At 39.5% G+C, this 15153-nt stretch overlaps 1 protein-coding gene across 3 annotated transcripts in view; it reads right to left on the reverse strand.

Moving 5' to 3' along the window:
* Positions 1-15153, reverse strand: part of LOC117913286 (protein PHYLLO, chloroplastic) — a 136308-nt gene that overhangs the window by 59063 nt on the left and 62092 nt on the right. For all 3 annotated transcript variants that reach the window (XM_034828241.1, XM_034828235.1, XM_034828245.1), the window contains one exon: positions 4040-4342. In XM_034828241.1, coding sequence (XP_034684132.1) covers positions 4040-4342 — 303 coding nt within the window. The remainder of the gene's footprint in view (positions 1-4039; positions 4343-15153) is intronic.

A 15153-nucleotide genomic window follows, 5' to 3' on the forward strand; every position in this document is an offset into this window, starting at 1 on the left:
AAGGTAAAGTATCAAACTGAGGACATAATTTCTTCAACACCGATAGAGAAGGATGTCCTAACCGACAATGAGCTTCAACAGGAGAGGCAGTACTAACACACGCAACTGGTCGAGGTACCCACTCGTCAAGAATATAGAGCCCATCAGATACATGTCCTTTACCAAATGTCCGGTTCGTCATAAGATCCTGAAACACACAATGATCAGGGAAAAATGAGACACTACAATTCAGATTTTTGGTAAGTTTACTGACAGAGATTAGGTTAAAGGCCAAATTTGGTAAGTTTAACACAAACGATAACGTAATAGAAGATGTTGGTTTCACAGTCCCAGACCCTTTAATCTCATAGGTAGAACCATCAGCAACAGTAACAGGGGGAGCAGAATGTGTTCTGAAAGTAGAGAAAGTTTTATGATTACCTGTCATATGATCTGTGGCACCTGAATCAATTATCCATTTGTTTGAGGAGGAGACAAGACATGTTTTACCTGACTCTGCCAGAGCACTAACAGGAGTAGATGCTTTCAGTGTGTCTTGATACTGTGAATATTTGGCAAACTCTTCTGCTGTCATAGTGATGATCTTGTCTGAGGAGTCTGAAAACGTAGCAGTATCAGATGTAGCAACATTGGCAGTTTGAATTCTCCGATTTCGATTTTGCAATTTCCTGCAGTTTCTCTTGGTATGGCCAGCCTCATGGCAGTAAAAACACACAATAGTACTTGAATCATTGCCACGATTTTCGAATGCCCTGTTTCCGCCCCTATTATTCACCCTTCTTGTATTGTCTGCATTTCCTCCTTTGGCAACAAGAACATTGGTGTGCTGAGAAGATGAGACATTCTCAATTCGTAGAACTCTACTGAAAACTTCCTGAAGGGAACCAATGTCAGAACCAGAAAGAATCTGAGATTTGGCAGTCTCAAACTCAGATGGGAGACCGGATAAGAAGCTCATAACAGCCATCTGTTCCCGTTGAACCTGTTGGACTCTAACATCCGGACTAAAAGGCATAAGTGCATTCAATTCCTCATATACCTTCTTGAAGTCCATAAAATATGCAGTGAGGGATTTAGCTCCCTTTTCAGGACAATGGAAGGCATTCCATACATCATACATCCGAGAGACATTTCCTTTTCCAGAATACAGAAAATCAAGATAATCCATTAGCTCCTTAACAAATTCGCAATGGCTCAGCAGACCAACAATATCACTATTAATAGAGTTTTTCATCTGCAGAAATAACCGTGCATCATCTTGCAACCAAAGTTTTCTAGTGATATCAGTAGGAGGTTCCTCAGTCAAGTGATCATCTTTAGCAACACTTCTCAGATAAATTTTGATAGTCTTGCTCCATTCACTATAATTAGACCCATTTAATTTGTGTTCAGTTATTTTTGACACAATGGGCACTATATCAGCAACAGAATGCTTATTCTCTTCCATGATAAAATTCAATCTCCAAAGTAATCAGCCCAGACCAGAAATTACAATTCGCCACACAGCAAGAAGAAAGAGACAAGTACCTTTCTTACACAAAGGGGCAAAAGCGTCAAAGATTGCGTCAAAAGCAACTATAAAACCCCTTGACAAAATGGATTGCTGTCGTGGCTGCCAAGGTGGGCGGAAGGAGAATCACAACCTTCGGTTTCCGGCGACTGTGATGTACAGGGAACAGCCGGCCAGATTCGGAGCAAAGTGCGAATCTAAGGTTGCGGCGGAGCAGGGGGAACGCCGGTGATCAGCGTCGAAGAGAAAGCGTGAGAGGGTGTCGGGATCTGAGATACGCGCATCTGAGAAGAAGGCGTCTCCGGAAGGTGGATCGAGGGGCAAGGTTCCGGCGAAGGTGACAAATCTGACCAATCTTCGTCGACGCGTCCCAATGGCAGAATCTCAACACCATCCACAAATCTCTCTCTTTCTTTCTCGAGGATTGCAGCGGTGACTCGCGGTAACCAGAGAGATCGGGATCAGGAAAGGGTTCATTCACGGAGCCCCAAGGGCAGAATCTCAAAGAACAAGAGCGGAGCGAGATCACCTTGGCCAGAGAACGGGATTGCGACACCCACGCAACTGATCCTTGGCCAGAGAACTGGATTGCGACACCCACGCAACTGATCGGAGGTCAACAGAAGCTGCTACGCTCCTCCACGCGCCGGCGCGTGAGTTGATGCGTCCTGCTTCTCACGCGTTCAGCTTCAGGTCGCCGGACTTCGGGTACCGGCCGATCACGACACCTCCCAGACTTTGAGCCAATGGCTCTGATACCATGTAACCAAAATCAAGGTACTTCTTATTTTCTATATTTATCAGAGGAGTAATGCATATATATATATATACAATTGAGAGACCTGATTAGGAAGGTGTTATCCCTAAGGAAACAACCACATTATGGTATGTACAGATATGTACAGCTAACATGTGCAAACCCAAGAAGGCATTGTATGAACTAAAACAATCTCCTAGACCTTGGTTTGGAAGATTCACCAAAGCTATGATAGAGATGGAATTTCAACAAAGTCAAGAAGATCACACTCTCTTTATCAAATGCTCTTCTTCTAGAAAGGTCACTGCTCTAATAGTTTATATTGATGATATCATTGTTACAAGTGATGATTTGGAGGAGATAAAACAACTTAAACAATGATTGGCCAAGGAGTTCAAGATAAAAAACCTAGGAAAGTTAAAAGTATTTTCTAGTAATTGAAGTTGCTCACTCAAGAAATGGCATTTTTGTGTCACAACAGAAGTAAACTCTTGATCTTCTTAAAGAAACAAGGATGCTAGGATGCAAGCCAAGTGAAACGCCAATTGAACATAATCATAGGCTAGGTGATTCACCTGAATCAACAATGGTAAATAGAGGGCAGTATCAAAATTTAGTTAGGAAATTAATCTACTTGTCACACACACAACTAGATATAGCATATGTTGTAAGTGTAGTGAGTCAATTCATGCACTCTCCTAGGCAAGCACATCTAGAAGCAGTATACAGAGTTCTCCGCTATCTAAAGGCTACACCAGGAAAAGGAATTCTATTTAAGAAGATAAAGAACTAAACTTGGAAGCTTATATAGATGCAAATTGGGCAGGATCAATGATAGATCGAAAGTCAACATCAGACTATTGTAATTTTTTAGGTAAAAATCTAGTTACTTGGAGAAGTAAGAAGCAAGCAGTTGTTGCTAGATTGAGTGCAAAGGCAAAGTTTAGAGCGATGGTACAGGGATTGTGAGTTGCTCTGTTTAAAAATCATTCTGGATGATCTTGGAACAAGATAGGAAGGAACAATGAAGTTATACTATGATAACAAGTCAGCCATCAGCATTGCTCACAATCCAGTTTAGCACGATCGTACTAAACTTGTGGAGATTGATAAACATTTCATAAAAGAAAAATCGGATGGTAGGTTGATTTGCACTCCATATGTTTCAACTAGAGGGTAACTTGCAAATATCCTAACCAAGGGACTGGCTAATGACTCATTTCAAGCGATCACTAACAAGCTAGGAATGGAAAATATATATTTTACAGCTTGAGGAGTGTTGGAAAGTCAAAATGAGTTGTAGCTGTAGTGTCAAAATAAGTTGTATGTTTTTTGTATTTATTTTAGGCTAGATTCTAATATAGTGATCCTATTTTTCCTTTACCATAAATCTAAGCAATCTGATCCCTTAATTTTAGGAGTTGTACAACTTAGGGATTGTAATTCTTTCCTTGTTAGAGTTGAGGAGTCTTGTACATATATCTTGTATTGATTCATTGAAAAAATAAGATGAAATATTCTTCTTCCTCATTAAATCCAATAGCAAAAAACATAAGTTGTTACTAATAGACCTATCCATAGGTTATATGTAGAACACGATTGTCTACTAACCTTCAAAAATGGAAAAAAAAAAAACAAAAAACAAAAAAAACAAAAAAAACAAAAACAAAAACCACAAAAAAAAGCAGCAACTAGTAAATTAATTATGTTAAGTCAGAAGATTAAAAAAACATTTTCTTCTAGACATGTAAAGTATATCTTCAAGTGCTTACTCGTTTATTGCATCCCACAGCAAAACCAATAGCAGTACTGAGCAAACCATCAATACCACTGGCTCCCCTGTTTCCAGACACCTGTATCCAGTGAAATGGTAGTCCTAAGCTCAAAACTGTATCTCCAATCCTATGAGTACAGTCAGCCGAATTTCGCGCATACATATCTGCATCACGTATTGCCATGCTGTTCCCAATAAATAAGGCAGAGTCACAGGTAAGTGCTTCCAAAATTACATGTGCAACATAAGGTTCAGTCAAGAAACTTTCAGAATGTATCAAAGATGATATCTCCTGTGCAACCTACAAAAAAGGGAAAGGAAATTAACAAACGGATGCAGATAAAGGAAGAAAATTTCTTACAGACTTGAAACCCCATGACTTGAAAAAAGAAGAGAATATCTTACAGAATTGGAAGCCAACAACTTGAACCAAAGAGAGATAGAGAGAGGAAAAAGAAAGATGAAAAAAAAAAAAGAAATCTAAGAATAAGAAAGAAGAAATTAGAAAAAAAAAAAAAACTCAGAAATTTTTCCTTGTACCAGGAAGCAATCTTGACACTTCTAAACACAAGGAACCGAAGACATTAAATTCTACAGAAAGCATATTCTTTAATTAATTCTACCACACTCTATATACTAAATGGGACTCCATTGGAAATACTCTAGTTTCTTTCTTTTCATTTCTAAATCATTGTTGATCATCTCCATTACATGACCATTTATCCATTCAAGTTTATAAAAAAAAATGTCTATTTCTTGTTAAGATCGACTTCTAATCAACCTACATGATGGTGTTAGAATCTGTGCTAATTAATAGCATAAATGCTGATGTCTAGGATGACCAACTAATTAGGGTTGTATCTATGTAATTTGGTGTACATTGTTGACTATATATTCAGGGCTTAGGAATAGGTCAACTTAGGTTTATTTTTGTTTCTGTTTTTGGTTGTACTCAAACATTTATTTATTCTTTATAAAGTTCTGATCCTCAATACGAGAGTTCAATTCCAAAAACACCTTCTCCAACATGGTATCAGGGCCTAGGAAAGTCTTGCTCTAATTCTGAAGCTGTTTCTCCTTCTTGGCCATTCAATGCAGGAAGGTTTTTCTTTTTCCTCTGCTTAGCCTTCCCTGACAAGCTTGTTATCAATTTCTTGTTCTAAAGAAACCTTCAATTTTTTATTAATGTCAAAATTTTCTCAAAATCGTTTCTCTGAGATTTCTTTGGGTCAACCAAAAACTATGGTCCACTTTGATAATCCTAATCTCCATATTAAAACTGAGAAACTTAATAGGATTAATTTTCTTAAGCAAACCTAGTCAGCGAAGTTATTTCTCAAAAAGTAAGGAGAAAACTGGGTATTTACTCAGTACAATACCAACTCTTGGTTTGAATCATGGATGCAGAAAATTCCATGATATTAACTTGGTTGTTGAACTCCATATGCAGCCAAGAAACAACAAACCTCCCTATACCCATCTATTGCAAAAGATGTTTGGGATGTAGTGTCTCAAACGTACTCAAATATGGGAAACATTGCTTAGATTTATGAGTTGAAGAACTGGATCCACAATACCAAACAAAGGGATTCCTTGGTGACAACCTATTTCAATATGTTGAAAGGCTTGTGGTAGGAGTTAGATTGCTACCAACACTTCGAAATGAAGTCTGTAGCAGATATAGCCCAATTGAATAAGATGATGGAACAAGACCTTTCAATTTCTAGCTGGTCTCAACTCTGATTTAGATTAGGTAAGGTGTCTAATACTTGGTAAAAATACTCTTCATCTTCAAGAGAAGTTTTGTCATGTGTGTAGTGAAGAAAGCAAATGAGTTGTAATGTTGGGACCAATTTCACAAGTGCACTCAACGTTAAACACAACTCAAGATAATAATTTAACTGAATTCAAAGGTTGGACTCCAATAGGAGGAAGAAAAGGAGACCCTTTGGTGCAACTATTACAGTAAACTTAGGCACACCAAAGACATTTATTGGAAGTTGCATGGTATACTTCAATATGGTAGCAATGTTTTAAAATGTTAAAGGTGGAATTAAGGTGTTTTGCCCAAATGAGGTGAGACACAAACATGGAGGCAAAACAAGGCAAAAGCCTCAACCTAAACATAAATAATTAACAAAAAGAATAAACAAATTCTCAAAATAATAATAATAATAATAAAATCATACAAAAAAATGAATAATAAGAAATTCATATAATTCATAATAATCAAATTAATATTTTTCATTCTCAATAGTTTCTAATTTAGTTCCTTTTGTCCCTTCAAAAATCAAACCTCGCATAACTTCATCAAATAATCTTTAGCACTACCATCACTATCACTAGTAGGATACTCTAAGGAGTCAAAATCATATTTGAATATTTATATTCTCCCTATTAGTGTAAATGTTCACCTATTCTTCTTGTTGATCCATCAATCGTAATGATCTTTTTCCTTTATCTATCAACAGTAAAATAATGATTATATATGATCTCAGCCATTACAATGGCCAACAACTCCTTTATTTCTTTTTCTTAGTCTCTTTTTTCCCTTTCCACTTAATAAGGTCAATTGGTAGTCAACTAAGTTCTTACTTTGTACAAGGTTTAACCTTGGTCTTGGACCTACAAAATTTATAAATCTAAAACAAAACCACCACAAAAGCATAACTCATTAAAAGCATCAAACATTAAGGCTGAAACCTCTTATAAAAGATATATATAAAAAACTTATAAAAAATTTGAACCAATTAAAACCCTTTGACTAGAGTGAAGCCTCAAGAGTGTCAAGGCTATAACTCTAGGCCATAAACCTCAACATGGTGATGCTTAAGCCACAATTACCCAATGTCAAGGCATTAGCATCAAGGTTAATTTGCATAGCTTCACCTTGAGGCAAGCCCCAAAGTGTAAACCTAGATAGTCTTTTAAAATACTATATGATGGAACAAGTGACAGTACCCACCAGAATACCATTGAGGCAATAGAAAAAGCAGCTACCACAAATGAAACCTTAGAGAAAAGTTCCCTTCACCAAGGAAGGGCTAGAGCTCTTGAACAAGGTGTTAAGACACTACATGGTTCTTCTCTCTTTTTGCTCCCAATCTCTCAAAAACTCCTTCAAAACCCTCAAAATCATTTATTCAAGGGCCATAAACCATATCATAATTGAGTCCAATTTCTTCTTAATTTATAATCCTGGTTCAAGAAAGCAAAAGGTTGAGGTTATCGATGGGGGTCTTTAACCCTTGTCAATGTGTAGACCCTTTATTTTGTCTCTAACACACATATTTTAATTATTATTTTTCCTCTCACTCCGCTCTTTTTTAGCGCATGTTTAGGATCCTTTTCACTCAATTTTTCATCATCCCTTCGAGGTTCGTGTCTACTCGGCTCATTATTGATTTTTGAGCTACATTTTGGAGACCATTAGAGGATTATTTTGGGTCCAAGCACGATTATTGGAGGCCTCTTAGGATTGGTTTTTTTAGAGTTTGTGTTTTCAGAGCTTTAGAGCTCTTTTGGGCAGGTTGGTTGGGATGAAGACATGTGTCCTCATCCTGGCTGTCCTTTCCTCTGTTTTTTTAGCCCTTTTTTGACCTTTTGTGAGGCCTTTTTCCCCACCTTTTTGGAGCACGTTTTCGTAGGGGAGCAGAGTGGAGATTAAGGGACAATCTCTGCAGGGGAGTGGGCTGCAAGAGACACGTAGCGAAGGACACTGCTTGGCATGGTGTGGTGGTTAGTATACAGAGGATATTCTGAGTGAGAGGGTGAGTTAGAGGGGACGGAGAGGATTCGGCAGGGAGGATATGGATTTTGAGGGGGGATGTTTTGTTTTTAGAGAGAAAGGATTCTCAGGGGGGGCAAGAAGCATGGAGGAGGAGCATTGAGAAGTCGAGCAATCTTTGCTTTAGAGGAGCTCTTAGGTAAGTTCACTGTGTATCTCTTGTTTCATCTTCACTACCACTGTTCTTCATCTTCTTCTCTTGCTGTTTGGGGCTTTGTTTGCTTGTTTGGTTATGGATAACAGAGGCTACACATGAGTTTTGCTGATTTCCAGCTTGTTCATACGCTCATTGTCATTGTTTCATTCACTGTTCTTTTTAGTATTATTTGAACTCAGCGAAGCTCTGTTTCATTTGGCCTTATTTGGAGATATTGGTTGTCTTTTTCTTGTATGAATCTCTCAATACACTTCCCACCAGTCCAAGCCCATTGAAAGAGCATGAGATGTGGCTTTTCTTGGTTCATATGTTGTTTGTTTGCTTTTTCTGGTTTTCTCTGGTTCTCCTCTGTTCTGGTCTCTGTTCCTTCTCTTAAGTTTTTTTAGATGCACTTGATCTGAGGAAATGGATTGATGGATTTATCAGTCGGAGAGATTGGTGGGAGTGCAAGGATTGTGGGAGAAAGCTCCTTCTGGAGAGTTGGTTTTGAGAGAGCAAGAAGAGGAGAGAAATTAAAAAAAAAAAAAAAAAAAAAAAAAACAACAACAGAGAGGAGGAGCAGAGGAGAGAAGGGGAGGCCTGCTATTCTTGCTGGATGAGTGCTCACAATGCTCTAAACCTACCGTCGGATTTGGTATGGCAATGGAATGTTTTGGTGGCTCTGGGTTCATTATTGCAAACTGCACCATAAGGGGGAAGTAAGAGTAAGCTGATTATTACCTCAGATTCAGGTAAAGACAGTTCTGTGGGGTATTGGTACGGCACCTAGGGAGATTCCTCCATATTTTGTCTTGAGAGATGCAAACTCCACATACCAAAGCCAGAGACAATGGGCGGTCTTCTCATCAGAGTACTTCAAATGGTAGTGTAGATTCCGTTTGGGTGCACTGGTCAAGCGGTGGTACATCCAGGTTCTATTGCAGGTCATGGATCAATGGGCCCAAATTTCTGGATGAGTTAATCTTTCTCAAAAGTTTTCTTCTGCCAATGTAAAGGAGCAGATTCAGCTGCTACCAGGAGGCTCCCCGCAATCCCAGATCATTTGGATCAACCAGAAGATGGAAGCAATGATTTGGACAAGTTGAGGGTGTTGATACAGAAATTTGAGGTTGTTGGGTTTAACTTGGGTGATTCTTGTGTACCAGGAAGGCATTCCGCAAATGTGGAGATGTTCTCGTAGTACATGTGGATGGAGTCATGACCGAGCCAGTAGTATAAATGAAGCAAATCTTCACTCTGCTCTTGATTTTGGTGTTAAAGTTTATTGCTGTCTCTGTCCCAATATCAGAGAGCATTCATAGAAGATTTGACACAGGATCTTCAAGGAAGCTTTCATTTTATGAAAATAGAGGAGGGGGAAGAGTGAAAACAGAGAGATATGTTCTGCCTTTATCTTCTTTCACTCCAACAAGCCTTCAATCGTCCATGGAAATCTGAAGCCCGCCAAGGTGTTCCTTGATGGAAATTATGTTTGCAAACTGACGACTTGGGGGTTGGTGCATGCTTCCAGTTTCTGATCATAAAGGTGTTCTGGAGAAAGGTTTCCTTAGCATGACTGCTTGTGAGCTCATTCTAGGGTATAAGAAATTAGGAGGATTTAAGAGAATGAACCTCAGTTTGGACAAGAAGAAGAGATATTTGAAGAGCTTTTAAGGAATGACCCTTATTAAGTTGAAGACATGGACATGTATCCCAGTAGGCATTAAAGGAAGGTGCATTGGCTGAATAAACCAAGTACCATGGTGTCATCTTATTTCCTGAAGAGCTCATTGAGAGCATTCTTGAAGTTTATGCTCTCCTGCACGAAATTCGTGGTTTGCTCAGGTCATCAGCAGCTTGTGAACCATGTTTACTTTTCTCCTCATGGACAAGGGTGGCTTTGATACTGAGGAAGCATATCCCTACTCCAGACCATATGGCACTTACAAATTTCCTTCAGAAAAATATCAGCATTCAAGTTCTCGACTTTGTGAATATTATTCTGGGTGCTGAAGATGAGTCAAAGCATGCAGTTGCACTTCTTCATCAGTAACTATGGCAGTTGGGAGGGCATCTTCTGCGATATTTCTCAGCGCTTCTTCCACTGCTGCTCTTCACTGGTTCATAAGCCCTGAGCTGGTTCTTTGCCGCATCCAAGAGGGCGGAACCTTGTGCTTCCCAGCTGTGCTAAGTCGGAACTTTGCAAGGAAATACTCAGCACACCTGGAGGATTTGGTGATGATTGACTGATGCATAGTATGATGGGTAATCTCATCAAAGGAAGAAATCAAGAAATGGAGCATAATTCTCACGAAGCTCTCTACTTCTCAGCTTCTCACATCAGGTTCCTAGAAGGAGCATGGATTCCCAAGCCACTCGCGAGCATGTATTTGATACAATTCTGGAAACAATGGCTGGAAGCAGATCTCAGCTCATGGATGTTGAGGGTGATTGAGGTTCTTTTGGGTGGTGTTGAGATTGTTAAGCGTTCCAAGAATCTTGCCCTACCTAATCTTTTTTAATCTGGGTCAATAACCTACTGCACTGGATTAGTTAAAGCTGGAGCATCAGAAGATGAGAAACAGGAAGCAGAAATGACTGTCTGAACTGGGATGGTTATAGGAGAGTGGGTTTTGAGAAATGTCATTTATGAAGTTTGGTTAAGCAAAATTTCCTCACTCATAGTTCTTCTCCATGATTCTAGATACCGCTACATGTTGAGCTTTCTAAGGTACCCAGGTCCCATGTGGTCGCTTTTGTTCCAGAATCTAAGAGAATTCCTGCCAGTATCCATATATTTGCTAGTGGTGAAAATTCACTTCTGCACCCTTCAGTTGATGTATAACTCGTATATATAATTTTGGAAATGGGGTGAATTTTTAGAGATTGATTTATGGAGATTCTGGCTGCCACTTGAACACCAGAGAAGCAGGACAGAAGTGGTTCCAGGCCCTCAACTCATCCATTCAGCAAGCTCAAAATTCACTGTGATGGAGCAGATAACAACAGAAGGAAAGATGGGGTTCATTCCAAAACCTGCCAAGTCATCCTCTCCACATGTACGTGATTCCAACTTGCATGGCCACCTTACAGTTGCTACATGAGCACCCGCTCCATTTATTTGGTTCACCTGAAGAAATCCCAGTTGGCAATTCTGGTCCAAACCTGCCTCCTAGCTGTGAGGGCATGCATGACTTCAACAATTGACCACAATGACTGATGAGCAAGATGCATTGGGGCCTGTTTCTCCCACCACTCCACCACTCATTTCCTACAAGCTTCTTCCCATTCTTTCCCATGTGCATGCAATCCGCATGCATGGCCACTTCAGTGTACATGTGGCCAGTTTTTGCTTGTTCCTGGCCTTGGCATCCTCAATACCTGGCAGTCTCCACACAACTCATCCAAATCCTAACACCCCCAGAAGAAGACATTTCCGATTCCTTTCTCCCAACCATTCGATTCTCCATTCAAAATCCTTCATCAAATCCAAATCCCAAGCTAAACAACTCCATGCCAAAAGCCTTAGAACCAGATCACCATCCTCCCAACCTTCGTACCCACCAAACTCAGCACTGATGCTTGGTATTCATGTTTGGGAGCTGAAAATCTAGCTATACAAGACAACTAGAGTTGACAAATCATCAGATTTTGCACCAAAAATACTGGAACACATGGGAGCATGGCCACCTTTGAGAGCCCACCCCTGAAGCTGCATATGCTCTCCTCCAAAAATCACCCGTTTGAGTCTGCCTTTGTCAAGCGCAAGAAGCTAAAGGAGAGAGAACCCGTCCTTGATGCCACTAAGCTTTCCGGCACCAAGAGACCATCATCTGAATGCTTGGCAAGCCTCCTTGAAGACCACTCTTTCAGGATCAATGCTCTCACTGTTAAACTTCCAGAATGGACATGACAATGAGAACCCAAACAGAGCTTGTTTGCAGGACTTTGAGAAGAACCACTCTTATTTGGAGACTGTTTTGGGTGCATTTCTTCTTATTGTCCATGCTTATAGAGGCTCGGATGGATCCATCAGTGACAAGGGGGCTTCAAGTAATAGGTCAACTTTAGTTTATTTTGCTTTTTTTTTTTTTTTACTTGGAACATTTATTTATTCTTTGTAAAATTATGACATTGAATGTGAGTTTTATTCCAAAACCACCTTCTCCAACAGATGGGCCATAATTTCATTTGGCATCATCATGTCTTCCTAATGGGAATGAACTCCAAAATCTACTCAAAAAATGAAATAATGAAATCTTAAATTACTCTATCAAGGGCATTTAGGTAATTATGCAGTTTTTAGTTTTTCTAGTGTCATAGTTAGTTAGTGGTCGGCACTCAAGTTCCATTGACAATTTGTGAAATTTTAGAATTCTCTTTAAAAGAAGTTTCTAAACTTTCTATTTTCTAAATTAATATCTTTTTTTCCAAAAGTTTTTATTTAAATCTTTAGAATATAGAACTCTTCTTTAATACAAACTCTTATTACAAGAAGTTTCTATAAAGTAAGTTTCTAATTGTAAAAAGAAAATTTCTGTTTTCTTATAAAGTTTTTTAGAAGATTAAATAGTTTTAAGAAAGGAATAAAATTCCTAATAAGTTACTACGTAGGTTTTTTTTCACAATTGTATTCAATTTTTAGGGTTTTTTAAAGCCTATAAATAAAGTTAATTGATGTAAATGGGATTAATGAATGATTGATTATGATAATATTAAGATTTTTTGCATACACTGCAATTTTCAATGATAAGATTTCATTGCTTTTCTCTTACGTCAAAGGCCTTAGTGAGACTCTAAAGTTTCCAATCTTCCTTTTTTATCTTTTATTTTGCTATCTTTTTTTTCTTTTCTTTTTTTTCTTTTTTTCCTATTGCTATAATTTCATTCTTTTTCACCTCCTTAAATCCTAAAAGATTGAAGCCCTAGCCCACCTTATTTGATCGTCTTACATCACCTCCACTGCTAGCAGTCTCTCAACAAGGGGACCACCTCATTAGTCACAATTTCTCCCTCTTGGCTATTTTTGGATACCAAAAGCTGTGGTAGCCTCCTTCATCATTATTGTAATACCTAGCACTAATGAATTAAATAGGCAATAATGATTATCTTGGTACTTAACTTTAAACGTGCTTAATTAGATGTTAAAACTAGTTTAGTGTTAATCTTGTTTAATTATGAATTAAACTTTGATTAAGGTTAAGTGAGATTAGTTAATGACTCAAGCATGCTTATTAGGTTCTTAGGGGCTGATTAGAGTTATGAAAACCTAAAGGACTAATGGGCAATTGTAGGTTTAATATTGGTTAATTTGGAGGACTGAAGTGAAAAATTGGAAAGTTGGGGTTAGTGGCAGCCATGTGGCCTGTCACCTCCTACTTGGCTGCATGGAGACCCCTTTATAAGGGCTTACAGCTCGTTTTGCAGCATTTCACCTATAGTAGCTTGGGTTAGAGAGAGGATCTAGAGAGAGAAAGTGAAGATTTGAGGTAAGCAAGTTGTTTAATTTAGTAATTTTGGTTTTTTTTGGTTCCTAATTGTTGAAATTTGACATTCAAAGTTAGGGTTTTTTAATTTAGGAAAGTATTTTAGGAATAAAGAAGGAGAGATCATTTAGGATGATTCAGTTTCCTAATTTTAGGAGAGAATCAAGCTAGATTGATTTTTTCTTATTCAGTCAGTTGTGTATATATATGTGTATGGTGTGTACCTAAAGAATCAATAAAGGGAATTCAGAAATTCTTCATGGTATCAGAGCCAGTTTTCTGAAACCCTAATCCCTTCTGGCCACCTCGTATTCAGGCCATCATTCATTCCGGCCAAATCTCTCTGGCCATCTCTCAATCCGACCATCTCTCATTCCGGTCATCAGTCCCTGTTCTCAGAGCCAAGGGAGAAAACGCTTTCCGATCGGTCTAATCGTCGTCAGAAAAAAACAGTCACCGCCGGCGAACTTTTCCGGCGAACTTTCCGGCGAACTTTTCTGGCGACCTTTTTTTTTCACACCGCAAGGAACGTCTGGAGGAGATCTACAACTTTTCCAAAAACACCGGAGCCAGAAAACCATCCACGCGCCGCCCACGCGCGTTTTTCCGGCCGGCGACTGCATCTCACGCGCCGGCGCGTGAGGGCGCGTGAGCCACTTTCCGGCGACGCGCTTCCTAATCCAAGCTCGCCTGACGCCGACCAGCCACCCTACGTACCTGTTTCTGCCATCCAAGCCCTGCACGTGCCTCTTTTGGGGTCTTTTTGCCTCCGCGAGCCCTCCGATCAGCTTTTCCGATGTCCTCCGGCTATTTTTCCTCAACTCCAATCCCTGCACGTGCCTTGGGAAGTGTTCTTCTACCTTTCCGGTCCATGACGAAATACGGAATGGCATCATCACAAGTATCCAGCGTCACGTCACCAGAATTAGGAGGCAGATCTGAAATTCCAAACCTTGGTGGTAGTGATTCCTCTCCTATTCTCATCACAGGACACAAATTAAATGGCCATAACTACTTACAGTGGTCACAATCTGTGTTGCTGTTCATTTGCGGTAAAGGAAAGGATGAGTACCTCACTGGAGAAGCAGTCATGCCAGAAACTACAGAACCAGGTTTCAGGAAGTGGAAGATTGAAAACAGCATGATCATGTCATGGCTTATCAATTCCATGAATAATGACATAGGTGAAAATTTCTTGTTGTTTAGGACTGCAAAGGACATATGGGATGCAGCCAAAGAAACTTACTCAAGTTCTGAAAATATTTCAGAACTTTTTCAGGTTGAATCAGCCCTACATGACTTCCGCCAAGGAGAGCAGACAGTTACTCAGTATTACAACACACTCACAAGGTATTGGCAGCACCTTGACTTATTCGAGACTCACTCATGGAAATGTCCTGATGATGCAGCAACATACAGGAAAATTGTGGAACAAAAGAGACTGTTCAAGTTTTTCCTAGGACTAAACAGGGAATTGGATGATGTTAGAGGCCGAATCATGGGCATTAAACCCCTGCCAAGTCTCAGGGAGGCTTTTTCAGAGGTTAGGCGTGAAGAAAGTAGAAAGAAAGTGATGATGGGATCCAAAGAGCAACCTGCCCCAACATTGGATGCCTCTGCCCTTGCGACTCGGTCATTTAATAGTAGTGGTGGAGATCGTCAGAAACGGGATAGGCCTTGGTGTGATTATTGTAAGAAACCAG

This window comes from Vitis riparia, chromosome 1 (assembly GCF_004353265.1).
Source record: "Vitis riparia cultivar Riparia Gloire de Montpellier isolate 1030 chromosome 1, EGFV_Vit.rip_1.0, whole genome shotgun sequence".
NCBI classification, from domain to species: Eukaryota; Viridiplantae; Streptophyta; class Magnoliopsida; order Vitales; family Vitaceae; genus Vitis; species Vitis riparia.